This window comes from Notolabrus celidotus, chromosome 19 (genome assembly GCF_009762535.1).
Source record: "Notolabrus celidotus isolate fNotCel1 chromosome 19, fNotCel1.pri, whole genome shotgun sequence".
Classification (NCBI taxonomy): Eukaryota; Metazoa; Chordata; class Actinopteri; order Labriformes; family Labridae; genus Notolabrus; species Notolabrus celidotus.
Genome location: NC_048290.1, coordinates 22,290,807 through 22,305,416, shown reverse-complemented (window position 1 = coordinate 22,305,416; position 14,610 = coordinate 22,290,807). Strand labels below are relative to the sequence as shown.

The 14,610-nt window shown below is 43.1% G+C and overlaps 1 protein-coding gene across 2 annotated transcripts in view; it reads left to right on the top strand.

Annotated features, from left to right (window-relative positions):
- abl1 (c-abl oncogene 1, non-receptor tyrosine kinase) overlaps positions 1-14,593 on the top strand; it is a 40,663-nt gene extending 26,070 nt beyond the window's left edge. For both annotated transcript variants that reach the window (XM_034709493.1, XM_034709494.1), the window contains 10 exons: positions 3,392-3,556; positions 4,669-4,964; positions 8,059-8,331; positions 8,519-8,603; positions 8,764-8,941; positions 9,439-9,623; positions 9,740-9,892; positions 9,982-10,071; positions 11,003-11,131; positions 11,293-14,593. In XM_034709493.1, coding sequence (XP_034565384.1) covers positions 3,392-3,556; positions 4,669-4,964; positions 8,059-8,331; positions 8,519-8,603; positions 8,764-8,941; positions 9,439-9,623; positions 9,740-9,892; positions 9,982-10,071; positions 11,003-11,131; positions 11,293-12,953 — 3,215 coding nt within the window. In that variant the 3' untranslated portion in view covers positions 12,954-14,593. The remainder of the gene's footprint in view (positions 1-3,391; positions 3,557-4,668; positions 4,965-8,058; positions 8,332-8,518; positions 8,604-8,763; positions 8,942-9,438; positions 9,624-9,739; positions 9,893-9,981; positions 10,072-11,002; positions 11,132-11,292) is intronic.
- Positions 14,594-14,610: the final 17 nt, after the last annotated feature.

Here is a 14,610-nt window from a genome sequence, read left to right as displayed (position 1 = left end):
AACCAAGCGGCAGCCTCCGGTCTAAAAATATGAGTCCAATGCAGAAGTGCTAAAAACTGCAATTCATCAAGGATCCGCTTGAGAGGGGTGAATTTTTTTTCTAACGTGTCAATTTTGAAGATATTGAGATTAAGAGTCTTCCAATGAGAGGCACAGCTGACTTGATTGACAGGCGGGAACATTGTAGCTGTTGGTGAGGAGGATCAAAGCCCGCCTCTTTACGCCACAATCGCTCGACAGCAGCAATATGGCTGCCACTGACAATTGGCCTCAAAACAGCGCTTCAGAAACAGATGGGTGACGTCACGGATACTACGTCCATATTTTATACAGTCTGTGGGAAGACATGCAGCAAATGGTCGTGGCTGGGAGTTGAATCGGTGACCTCTGTGACGAGGACTATAGCCTCTGTATGTGGGACGCTTAGACCGCTAGGCCACCAGCGCCCCAGAAAGACATATCTTTAACTTTGACTAGCTCCCTCTACTTTTGTGGACACAAAAACATTTGAGGTTCTCTTAACACCTAAATCAGACTCTTTATCTGGACTTAACATTTCTATCTCTGTTTTTATTTGAAGTAAATTAAGATGATACTGTTCAATACCTCTTCAGCTTCTCAGTACCTACAATCTCCAGCCCTGACTCTCTTTCCCTTCTCACTATCTGGTCAAGGCTTCCCCTCCAACCTTCAGTTTGAGAAGTAAACCTGGAGTGCATAAGAAAGGAGGTGGAGTGCCATTTGGTTTATTCATTCCAGCCAGAGCTAACATATTAACGTCATTGCCTCCTCTTAGGTAGAGGTCATATTTGGACGGAGGTGGAGTTGTAAAAATCTAAGGAGCGTCTTAAAAGCTAAGCGTACGTTGTGACATTTTTAGAGAGAGACTTGGCATGTACACTGTGAACTGACTGACAAATGAAAGGCAGTGTTTCCTCCCTAAGACTGTTGGCAACAACAAACATCTTCAAATTATACAGGCAACCTGTACTTCAGAACAAATATGGAAATATCAAAAGCCATTTAAAAGCTGTGAGTAAGTGAATTCAGCAGATTCGTGATCTGATGAACCAGAACTTCAACCAGATCATCGAAGACAAAACCAAAGTGAATGTGACCTGACAATAAGAACAAGCAGAGATATGGTACGATGGTTGGTCTTCTTTTGGCTCAAAACACTTCTCCACTCCTCTCCGTCAACATGAACTGTCTCTACTCTCGTGACGGTCTTGGACACGTCTTCTTTCTGTCCACAGAGTCTAAACTAAACATGGATTAAGATTAGGATCATCAGTTTTAATGCATCATGTGTTTCTGTTTACAGCTTCATTCTGTTAAACTGATCTTGGGACACTTAATTTATTCCTACCTGTTATTTTGTACTTTATTTTCCGTGTTATGTAAAACACTTTGAATCGCCTTGTTGTTCACTCATCTCACGTTGCCGTTCATTGAGTCAATCTGCAGTCGCTCACAGCTCTGCATTGACAACAGTCTGCCTTGATTCAGCCTTTATCAGCCAGTGCACATTGTTCTTTCCCCCAGGTCAAGTTTTGTTTTCCTACATTGTGAATAAACCATTGTCACTGTACCACACACACACACACACACACACACACACACACACACACACACACACACACACACACACACACACACACACACACACACACACACACTTAAAAATCTTTATGATTTTTGGCCGATTTTTCTGCCTCAGTCTCCCTCAGACCAGACAGACCCTAGCAGTCTGTCATCAGGCATAATGTCTGCGAAAGATTAGATGATCTCACTGCTTATTCTCTGCAGAAACTCACTGTAGATCTGTGGAATTTTTTCGAGCTAACATCCACTTATGCAACAAATGTAGTGAGTAATTTGTGATTTGCTACATTGTGCAGCTGGAGAGCTTGAATGTGCTCCAGGTTTTTTCCTTCCCTCAGAGAAGATTAAAAACCTCTCCCCAAAAATTATCTTTCCGAGAAAAAACATTGATGATTTCATCCGTATAAACCCAATTCATTTTCTGAGTCAAGTATAAAAATATAAAATGGGTATTGTGAGGTATTATCACGCTTTATCAATTGTCTGTTTGTGAGCTTAATGCTGAAAATGTGCCATTCCCTGCATTTGTCCTCAGTCATATTTGACTTGTTATTTTTGCATGAAGCCCAGGAAAAGTGTGTTTAGCTTCTTCAGTGTTGCAGGTCTTTTTACAGATGTAGTAACGCATAATTGTTAAATCACTAAAGCAACATATTAAAAGTCTATTTCTTGCTTGTGTTACCAAACCCCCGGCTCGGTGGTCACCATCTGTCTCACGGTGTTATTCCTCCGTCTGTTTGGCCGTGTTTCCCCGCTCAAAATGCCTTAAATTAAATGAAATTGGGCCTCATTACCTAAAACTGAAACTCATAAATTACTGTAAGTTGACAAAACAAAGAAATGAAAGGAATGTAGCGTCTTAAAGCTACTTTTCCCATTAATGTGTGTTGCCACTGTTTTCCTTTTCACTCGTACCTCCTGTGATTGTGGAAAACTGGAATCCTCTGCGTGTTTCATCGCCATCATTACAAGCGTTTAGCTATTTTGAATCAAATTATTTGATTTACTCTCTCCTCATATCTTGATACTATTTGTCAAATAATCAGTGAAAGGGGAGAAGCTGGTGTAGCTTTAGCCTGTTGTTTCTGCTGGAAGGATGTGGGTGTTTGTGGGCTGGGGGGTTGAAATGCAAGATGTCTCTGAAACATGTGTGACAACAGCTGAGCAAGCCACACAATCAGGCTCATGTTTGGACCAAACTGCTGTTAAATACTTCTCTCCTGCCATCGCTCCCATTTTCTCTCACTTTTGATTTTCAGCGTTTTATAATTCAGCCGTCCGTTTCACTGCTCTCAAATTGCTATAATCCAAGCTGTCTGTAATTAACAGAACTATAGCGCTCTGAACTCTCATTACCTGCAAGAGCAAGCACATCCATTCTCTATCCGCAGCGGACATTCATGCTGGGACACATTCTCACGGTCTGACATGTGGCAGTTGTCTAGGTATTCGAGAAAATGAAGAGATAATCCAGGAAATGAAAAGTTATACAGACAGCTGGTCACATGATCAGGGTTAGGGCTCTAATCCCACGTTGGGAATCACAGCTGACGGCCTGCTTGTTGAAGAAGTGCCTAGCTGAAGAATTTAAACGACACATGGAGACACAACAGTGGACATTGTTGCTGAATCATTCTACATGTGTGAAGCTGGATGGGGAAAATTGCTTCACAATGCATACCACACACGCCTACAGATTCCCCTGAAATGCATTGTTTGATGTTTCCCCCCGTCACATTGGAGTTAGCTGCTTGTATTCTGATGTGTTTGTTCTCTTGTTTTTCAGAAGCTCTCCAGAGACCGGACTTTGAGAGTCAGGGTCTGACAGAAGCAGCTCGCTGGAACTCCAAAGAGAACCTGTTGGCTGGACCCAGCGAGAATGACCCCAACCTGTTCGTTGCACTCTATGATTTTGTCGCAAGCGGTGACAACACACTCAGCATTACAAAAGGTAAAAATCATCATTTAAAGTAAGGTGCGTGTAGGATCGTTAAAGTCACCATAAGCTTTTGCATCATATTGTAAAAGTGCTTATTTGCTTCCTCTCTGGTTCCCTCTCAGCCTTCATCCCTGACTCTCATTTCCTGACAACAGTCTCGCATGTGGATTTTTTTTTCCTCTGAACTGACCGTTAAACAATACCACCGACATATCACACAAACAGAGGAAGGAAGAAGAGAACATATGCACCGGAATAAACAAGAAAATGTCCTGTTGGACTTTTCTTTCTAGATCAAATATGAGACATTGCACAACTAAAATGTTGATTTATTTTTTTTCTGCTTTTATGTAGCTAGGTTACATCATTTTTAGATTTGATTTCAGGAAACAAACAGGATGTCTTTCAGGATTTGTACATGCAACTTGTTTCGTCATGTGTTCTTCCAAACTAAAGTAAAGAAATACATTGTTTGAGTTCATGTCAGGAAAACAAAGGCACCGCCAAGAGGGCAGGATCAGAGGAAACAGGACATTAGATACGGTCAATTCCTGCATGTCTGAATACAAACATGCTGAATTCAGTTGTATTAGTGTCCTTACTATGGAACCCTGGTCTCATTGCAGAGAATATGGTAGACTTATCACATCCCCACCTGCACAGTTGACCTCATTAGATCCCAAATATGAGCTGTAACCATGAAAAATACGATAAGATTAAAGCTCCTGGAGGGGATTTTATGTGGTTATGAAACACACTGAAATTAATACTGTTGCCTATTATGCCTCTATTCCACATAAAAAAAAGCAAACAACACCTTTAGTGATAAGACTGATACATTCTTTGAAATAATTTGTAATGCTTGTAATCGTAGTCAGCATGTAGGTGTTACATGAAGTGAGTTAGATCATGCCGGCACACAGCCTTAGTTGACATTTTCTACAGCCAAGATTTACAGGGTACGTTTGGTTGTGTCACAAAACAAGATAAGATTTTTCATTAGCAAAGAGATCGCTTCATCTAAAATCAGTGCAAACTTAAAGTTCCTCACAGGAGCTTTAAAGTATGCAGATAATGAGATACTTTTAGGGATGTTAATAATACTTGTTGTCTTTGTCCGCTAGGGGAAAAGCTGCGTGTCCTGGGTTACAACCACAATGGCGAATGGTGCGAGGCACAGACCAAGAATGGCCAGGGCTGGGTGCCGTCCAACTACATCACCCCCGTCAACAGCCTGGAGAAGCACAGCTGGTACCACGGGCCTGTGTCGCGCAACGCCGCAGAGTACCTGCTCAGCTCGGGCATCAACGGGAGCTTCCTGGTCCGAGAGAGCGAGAGCAGCCCCGGCCAGAGGTCTATCTCTCTGCGGTACGAGGGGAGAGTCTACCATTACAGGATTAACACGGCGTCTGACAGCAAGGTGGGCATCCGGAAACACACGCAAGATGTCTAATATCCAGTTGATGAAGTTGGTATTGGTGTTTTTAGCAGCTGTGAAAACTGGATTCTTAAAAGTTCAGAGCTACATGCACTGCTGTCTAAAAGCTTACCAGAACTTTATCATAAAGAGGCATCCCAAGGCAAGGACAACACTCAATCATTAACTTAGTGTCCCTGAAGAGTTCCCAAACGCTCTGAGGTTTTGAATTATGTGTCACAAGTCATCAAAAATGTGTGGAAGCCAGAATCCTCAGAGGACCTTCACCTGAGGTAAAAGGAATAATTCATCCCCATGGTCAGAATAGACTCTGTAATATTTCATTCTACATACAACTGACTTCATTCAGTGGGATTCCCCCCAAAAATGCCATGTCAGTCTAGAAGCTGCTGCCATTTTGGCTCTGTCACCCTCCTGTCTGCGATGCAGCGAGGTGAGCTAGCACCGGGAACGCCTGCTATGACAAGAATGCCCTTAACCGCCGCTGTGCTGCTCATAATGGCCAGCAGACACGAGGCCAGCCAGACACTGACGCCCATGCTAAGACATGCATTAGCACAGACAGATGCAGCCAAGTGTGCACACATACACACACACACACACACACACACACACGACGCACGCACACACACAGTTCCCCATCTCATATTGTTTTCCATCCTCCCACTGAGCTAAAACTCAAGGGTCTGGTATGATAGACTCTTCTCGCGATTCAAGATTACCTCAGCGCTCTGAGCTGCAAAACTGACCTCTGTGATTAACACTCCTCTGAATAACTGAGTTTTCTTTCGAGTTCAAATGTTTTTTCCCACAAAGATTTAGAACATGGTCAAGGTTTAAGCCCAGAGAGCAGCCAACTGACCATTAAATCCTCTTTAGATTTCAAAGGTCTTTCACTGCAGTCAAGTTTGTTCTTTTCCCCTTTCTCCTCCACGTGCCCTCAACTCACTCAAAGAGCCCGTTCACAAGTAATGAAATGCACAACCCACATTGTAGAGCAAATCATTTCTGGGTTATGTAAGACTTGGACAATGGAAAAGACTGTGTCCACTGAGCCCTGACCAATATCCTTCCCTCCGCTAGTTTCCTGACTAAAGCTCTGTAAATTCTGAATGAGCTGAGACTGATCTTTATTGAGGAAATGTTTATTTGATTTGTCGGTTTAGTTGATTATTTCAGAGTGAATTACTGCTATTTCTCTTTTGTAACTTACAGTTCGTATGCATAATATCCAAACACCACCATTTAAAGCGTTTCACTACAATCAGTCATCATGTTTTCAGACTATCTAGTAACATTTAACAGGGATGCACTGACTGAGAAAACCAGGGCCATTACCAATTATTCCAATATTAAAGATTCAATAGAGATATTTCTTTTAACTAATTGTGTCTGTTTATTTATTTTGTTATTAATTCTCCTATTTTGGCCAGGGATTTAGCTTGCTTTGAATGAGCACTGATTCAATCCAAAAAATAAACAGAAAAACCTTTGACCTTTTTAGAGAAGGAAATTGAAAAGAGAGAGTGGGGAATAAAATGTGACAAAGGGCCACAGGTTTGTGATTCAACTTCTAGGCCAAACTAGCGCTCAAAACAACCTTTTATTTCAACTTTTCTGACACAAAAAAAACCTAATCTTTAGCTTGCTCTATAATTTTTTTTCTGTTTTTTTTATCCTTTATTTTTTAAATCTAATAATTTTAAAGTAATATTTGTCATATAATAATAATTATCCCTAACTCAATAAGAAGAATTTCAGTAATTACATAACTCAACAAAAACCTTCCTTTTCTCAAAACAATCTATGAAGTTGAAATTTAAAAGTGAAGAAAAACTCACTCAACTATCTACAAGTATAAAACAGCTGGGAGCTCAATCCTGATTGAGACACCCAGCCAAAAATACCAATAACGACATCACTCCAAATTGTATAATTATTTCAATCGCCACACAAACGTTTTAAAAAGAAGCCCTTTTTAGCGTGTATCAGGCAATGTTATTATTTTTTACCTGTCCAATTATAATCTAATTAATTACAATTACAGTTGCAATTTAATCAAATGCACACGTAGTTAGAAAGCAGTAAAATCTAAAAATCTAAATAAATAACATTAATAAATTACAAGTTCTGTTTTATTTAAAAAAAATTATATTTTATTTGTAACTTTTTAAATTTATCAACATGACAAATCAAATACAATAAAACAGGGGCTCAGACATGTGAAATGAAATACAATTGATAATATCAAAAATAAACTGAATATAATAAACAGATAAATAAATTAATAGAAAACACGTAAAGACAATTTTAGTTGAGAAATGATTTTAAATGACAAAATAAATAGAGAAATAATACAATAAATAAATAAAAATACATATATATACATAAAAACACATGCACACACATGCATACATAAACATACACATACATACACACAAATAATTTAGACAGAGAGCAGAGAAAAAAAATAAACATTAAAAGACCATACAAAGCTGCCAATTAAATTGTGTACTCTTGAGTGGTATGTGTCAAGTCTGCAGGATATATTAAGAAATACTCCACTTCCATCACATGTCAGCCTCATCCAAGAAGGCAAGGAACGGCCTTCAGATAGCAAAAAACATGTTATTGTTAACCTAAAGAGGAATATCCTTCAGGCTGTGTCTTATAAGAAATGCTTTGATACCAAAAACACAGACCTTTACTGTGGGCTAAAGGAGAGGCCTGCCAGTTTGCCATCACTAAACTGATGCGAACAGATAGTCGTTAAAGCAACAGGTAAATTGGCATTTATACATTGCAACTGAAGTCTGTGAATGCCTAATTATTTTTTCAGGAGGATTATTCTCTGATACAGATACTATACAGATATATATCAGCGCATTGCTAACATTTCTGTATCTGTGGTTCATCAAAATCTTGGTGGCATTGTTTTGGCAGGACTTTGGGTGGTGCTGGGTGCATGAATCCCGACATATTGTGATGTTACATGCCCTCTTTTTGAAAACACTTAACTGTGTCTGATATTTATCATTGATCACAGTTGGAAATAACGTCCGATCTCTCCCTGCAGCTCTACGTCTCATCAGAAAGCCGATTCAACACGCTTGCCGAGCTGGTGCACCACCATTCCACGGTTGCTGACGGCCTCATCACCACGCTGCACTACCCGGCGCCGAAACGCAACAAGCCCACCATCTATGGAGTTTCTCCCAACTACGATAAGTGGGAGATGGAGCGCACTGACATTACCATGAAGCACAAACTGGGAGGGGGCCAGTACGGGGAGGTTTATGAGGGGGTTTGGAAGAAGTACAACCTCACTGTGGCTGTCAAGACACTAAAGGTAAGAGGACCTGACATGATTCTTGCATTGCTCGTATTAGGAAGAGATGTATTTGTAACATTTCATCCACTTCACACTGAGTCAGCTGTAAATCTTTAATTTCTTTGAATAATGCTGCCATCTGGTGTTTCAAAGAGGGAACTGTGCCTTGGCTTTTGCTCACTGTTTTTCTAAAAACTCTATCCAGGAGGACACTATGGAGGTGGAGGAGTTTCTCAAGGAGGCTGCTGTTATGAAAGAAATCAAACACCCCAATCTGGTACAACTGTTAGGTATGCAAGCTTTTTAAAAGAGCACCTTTTGTCTGGTTCGTTACTCTGACTTTCACTTGACTTCAAGAGAACAAATAGAAGTGAAGATGAAGGAACATAAAAATAAAAATCTTGCGGTCAATGTTGACTGAATTTGTTTTTTAAACTGTTCTCATGACAGGTGTGTGCACACGGGAGCCGCCGTTCTACATAATCACAGAGTTTATGACCCATGGGAACCTTCTAGACTACCTGAGGGAGTGCAACAGAGAGGAGGTCAATGCAGTGGTGCTGCTCCACATGGCCACACAGATCTCCTCTGCCATGGAGTACCTGGAGAAAAAGAACTTTATCCACAGGTGAGCACAAAGATCCCCTCACTCTCTGTTGAAGTGATCATTTTTCAAAGTCTGGTCCAAGTCAGAGCTGGAAGAATACAAGATAGAAAAAAGTGTTTCATCCCCCCCCCCCCTTCCTGAACTGATCTGCTCTCACTCCCTCGTCTATTCTCGCAGGAGGACAGACTCGTATCAGCCATGAGTCGATGTTGTAACACAGCTTGTTTGTTCTGGCACGTTTAACAAGGTCCTTTAGGAGAGATTTATGCCTTTTGTATTTGCCAAAGTACGTTTTAATTTTCAAACTTGACAAGATGCAGCTTGTGACTGCTTTGTGCAAAACATCTGAGGAAACCCAACACTTCAGATAATATTACTACAACACTCTATTTAATCTTTTGGTCTTACCTTCTTCTTGTTTTTGCACACCAGTTTAATGCATTTAAGCCAGCTGTGGGGTTCTCCTGTCTGTTTCTGGTCTTAAAGTCTGTATTCTGATCTCCTGTTATCTCGTGTAGGGACTTAGCTGCACGGAACTGTCTTGTTGGAGAGAATCACCTGGTGAAGGTTGCAGACTTCGGCTTGAGCAGGTTAATGACCGGAGACACCTACACAGCTCATGCTGGGGCCAAATTCCCAATCAAGTGGACTGCTCCAGAGAGCCTGGCCTACAACAAGTTCTCTATCAAGTCTGACGTCTGGGGTGAGGAGGGTCTCATTACAACAACAGGGGGAGATAATTTAACAGCATCACATAAGCCTACCACTTGATTAGTTTGGTGACACATTTGATTAACATGACCAATCTTCTTCCATCAGCATTTGGCGTCCTGCTTTGGGAGATCGCCACCTATGGGATGTCCCCCTACCCCGGCATTGACCTGTCCCAAGTGTATGAGCTGCTGGAGAAGGACTACCGCATGGACCGACCTGAGGGCTGCCCTGAGAAGGTCTATGAGCTCATGAGAGCCTGTGAGTACCAACACGTATCTTTCTCCAGAGCTGGAGACTCTAAATTCTATTTGAGGAACTTTTTATTCAGTGTTTTTTTTCCCTCTTAGGTTGGAGGTGGAACCCTTCAGAGCGTCCATCTTTTGCTGAAACACACCAAGCTTTTGAGACCATGTTCCAAGAGTCCAGCATCTCTGATGGTCAGTGCGTCTTCTTTAATATCCACAGATGTTCTCAGTTAGTGCAGCACGATTAAAAACAATCACAATCAAGATGTTAGAATGTGAAATCATGTAACCACATAAAGGCTGCGATTTGAGATTTAAATATAAGTGTGCCTGGGTGTCTGTAAACGTTACAACCTCTTCTCTGATAGTTTTGAGTCTGTTGGTTACACCCATCAGTATGACTGTGTGTGTGTATGTATTGTCACATGACTATCCAGCACGCAGTGACCAACAGGGATGCCAACGAGCAGTAACATAACAAGCAAGCTAGTGATTGGAATTTTAGTGATTCAGATCGTTCTGCTCAGCTCAGAAATAAGAGCTCTTTCAGCTCTCAAACAACTCTTCATCGTAACATTTTGGCTTTCATGAAGTCAGTGCGTGTATTTTACTTTCATTAATAATTGTAACAATAACAAAATCGTGTCATTCCCAGAAAAATCACAATTTTACATGATGAAATAAAAACAATATCATACTATCAAGCACTGTCATTGCCCTCCCCCTGCATTTGATTGGTGTCACAGCACACACATTGGCACAGGATTCAGCAGACTCATATCGTTTACTTAGAAGAGCCGGCTCTTAGAGCTGAGTCGTTCATGACTGACACATCACTAGACATCTGCAATATGGAAATATTTTAGTTTCAGTTACCGCAATGTTGAACAGAAAGAAGTGTCCAAAGAAGTGAAGAATCTAAATGTATGGCCAATTTACACCTGACACAGAACAAAGTAAAGTATTGCTGTGTTCTATGCTAGTGAAGCTACAAGACTGAACTTACAGGTTACTATGGGTCGTAGCCAACACCCAAACAACAAACCTAAGGTTTCTGACTGTACAGTATTCTGACTCTTGTCTAACTGCGAGTCAAATGTTGTGATTTTCTTCGTCTTCATAGAGGTTGAAAAGGAGTTGGGAAAGAAAGGGAAGAAGGCGACCTTAGGCTCCATCCAGCAAGCTCCAGAGCTGCCCACTAAAACCAGAACTCTCCGTAAAAACGCCGACAACCGGGATGGAGATAGTCCAGGTGAGACTCATTTATACCAGCTGTGTCTCCTGCTGTAATCGCCACAACTCTTAATGTTTTGTTTTCATGTTTCAGTCTCTAAACAGACTCTATACAGAAGATGTCATCTTGATTCTGTTCTTCATTCCTTACGGTGATCCTAACTCTGCTTCTTTTTGCAGACCCATTGGATGCAGAAGCAGCTGTCTCATCTCCCATGCTCCCAAGAAAAGAGCGCCCCCTCCTGGACAGTAACTTGAATGAGGATGACCGCCTGCTCCCCAAAGACAAGGACAAGACCCGAGGCAGTGGTTTCCTCAGTCTGATCAAGAAGAAGAAGAAGAACGCCCCAGCCCCGCCTAAACGCAGCTCCTCTTTCAGAGAGATGGACATCCACCCCGACAGGAGGGGCATCACTTCAGATCCTCGAGAGGCTGACGGCTTCAACAACGGCGCCAACATTAATGACGTCACACACGGCCTGGACTCTGCAAAGTTCCTAAGTATTAACAATAACGGAGGAGGGGGAATCACCAACGGGGCTCCGACCTACCCAGGACCCTTGTTTCCCAGGAAGAAGGGAGCTCCTGCAGTGCCTGGACCTGGAGGGAAAGCAGCTACGACCCCGCCCAGCGAGGAGGAAACCATGTCTAACTCTAAACGTTTCCTCTGGTCCTCCAGCATGCCCTCAGGCTCAGACGGCACCGAATGGAAGTCAGTCACGCTGCCACGAGACCTCGGCCAGCGACACTTTGACTCGGGCACCTTTGGAGGGAAGCCGGCTCTGCCACGCAAGAGGACCAGCGAGCAGAAAGGGGAAAACATGCCTCGAATGGGCACCCTGACCCCCCCGCCACGTCTCAACACCTCTTCAGACGTTTCTGCTTTCTTAGGTAAAGACTCTGAGCCCAGTCCTGGTTCCAGTCCCCAGGCTTTGACACCTAAGGTCGTAAGGAAACCAGGGTTACCTGGGCTGGAAAACTCGAGGACCAGCGCTCTTCACGCTGAGCTCCAAAAGCCCAATGTGTTCCCGGCTTTGGGAGCAGCGGGGGAAGAGTGCCGAGCCCGCAGGAACAAGCACTCTTCGGACTCTGTCAGGGAAAGAGGGAAGATACAGAAACCCAAGCCAGCCCCACCTCCACCACCCACCAATGCCAAATCAGGCAAGAATTCCCGCAGTCACACCCAGGATCCCCCGTCCCCCTCAGACATCAAAGCTAAGGGCCTCCTTTCTGTCTCAGATCCCCACCACACAACCACCAGCAGTGACCAAGCACGCTCACCGCACAGTGAGGGCTCCAAAAAGCTGCCCCTGGGCTCCCCTTCCAAACCTCAACCATTAAAGACCTCCACCTCCTCCTCCTCAGTGCCCACCTCCCTCTCCAGCCAGAGTCTCGGAGGCTTCTCTTCTTCCCTCACCTCCCCCGGAGACCAGAACTTGCCCAACGCTTTCATCCCTCTAGTGAACACCCGGCGCTCCCTCCGCAAGACCGCACCTCGTCAGGGTTCGGAGCGCACCCCCAACTCGGCCGTGACGCGGGAGATGGTGCTGGAAGGCACCGAGCTCCTCCGCACTGCCATTTCCCGCAACTCGGAACAGACGGGTAGCCACAGCGCCGTGCTAGAGGCGGGAAAGAACCTGTCCAAATACTGCATTAGCTACGTCGACTCCATACAGCAGATGAGGAACAAGTTCGCCTTCCGCGAGGCCATCAACAAGCTCGAGAGCAGCCTGCGTGAGCTGCAGATCTGCCCCACGGCCACAGGGGGCGCCAACGCACAGCAGGACTTCAACAAGCTGCTGTCCTCTCTCAAAGAGATCAGTGACATTGTTAAAAGGTAGCACCGTAAAAATCATACACTACCAACATATGAAACTAATGAGAACTTTATCGTACACTACCCTTTTTCCTGAGCATGCACATGTTTGTGGTTCATGCCGAGCTCGTGTTGGAGATTGGAGGGTAAATCCTGCAGTAGAGCAGCAGCAGCAGCAGAGTGTAGGTTTGTATGACTCAACACTCTGAAACACTTAAGCCTGTGGTTGTTGTGGATGGAATCAAAGGAAGCTGTGGATGTCGTGAGTCAGTTTGCAAAAGCCTTAACCATGAATGAACTGTCTTTCAGCCTTAATGAGAGGCTTGGGGCCAACTCTTTATCAACATGACTTTCACCAATCATTTCTGAAAGCCTCATGTCTTTTGTATTCTAGTTTTCCCCTTTATCCTTGACACTAGTAAAAGGAAGACCTGTGATATTTGTTCCTGTGTCTGTTACGGTGTTTGAGCTTTGATGCCCATGACAATGAACACAATGAAACACTTAACCTCATCTAACTTTAGGATGCCTTTAATACGCTTAAAGGTCTGGTCTCATTAAAAGTCTCAACCTAAAATGAGTGGTTCTCTTGAATCACATAACATGATGCCTCTGTTGTTGCTTTCATGCCATGTCCTCATGTGATTGGTTGTATGCTGAGTGATGCAAAGGAAAGTGTTTCTGCAGTATTTGCAACCATGTGCCATAAAGTAATAATGGGAGCAAAGAAATAAGGCAGAATGAGCCTTCTCCTTCATGAACCCCTGCACACTTTGGTAACACATAGTGCCTTAAACACTATCGGCTGAATTGTTCCGGGTGGTTAGGAATAGTTGTGTTAAGTTCTTCGATTGCCATACCAAAAATGTTTGTCTCCAGGCTGTACTGGAGAGGGACCAGGGTGCAAGATCTGCAACTCAGCAGATCTAATTGACTCTTACTTCATGTCGTCCTTGACTGGACCTTCTTTTGTTTGTTTTTTTTTACTCAGTTTTGTTTCGACTTTCTTTCTTACATGCCAGTCACAAAAGCCATCAGTAGCAGCCCCGCCTTGCAAAGAGGGATCACAGACGGAAGCAGCTGACCCCAGAACGGCCTCTTTCATGGAAGAGAACAAGTTCTGATCAGGGGTTTTTGTTGTCGTCGTCTTGTGGTTAAATTGCTGTTTCAGAAGCATTTCCACCCCGGCAAATAAAACAAACATTAATATATCCTGGGGGAAACACTGGACTGAAATGCTAATGGATGTCACTTGCTGTCTTATAAAATGATGTAAAAAGTGAGAAGCTGACCACGTTGGACTTAAAGAAACTTATGAAATTCCACTCTAACATCAGACGCTCATTTGCGATTGTTGGACGTTTTCAGTGTTTGCTCTTTCACCACATGTGCCCCGTCTGACTGCGATGCCTGAGGACAAGTCAACAACGAGCTGCCTTGACTTCAACACGGTACTGTCAGTGTTGGCTCCTTTTGTTTTGTTGTTTTTACAAGATCCCACCCCTTTACAACCATACCACTACTCTCCTTTCCTGTCGACGCACCCTCACCCATTTTTGTAAACAAACTGCTTTCCTTTGTAAATATGATTTCTGTTTCTCCCTCTAGCCTTGGTGCAATTTTTGTTGCAATAAAATACAAAGCAGTTGTGCTACTTGAAATACATAACTGAGTCTAGTTAT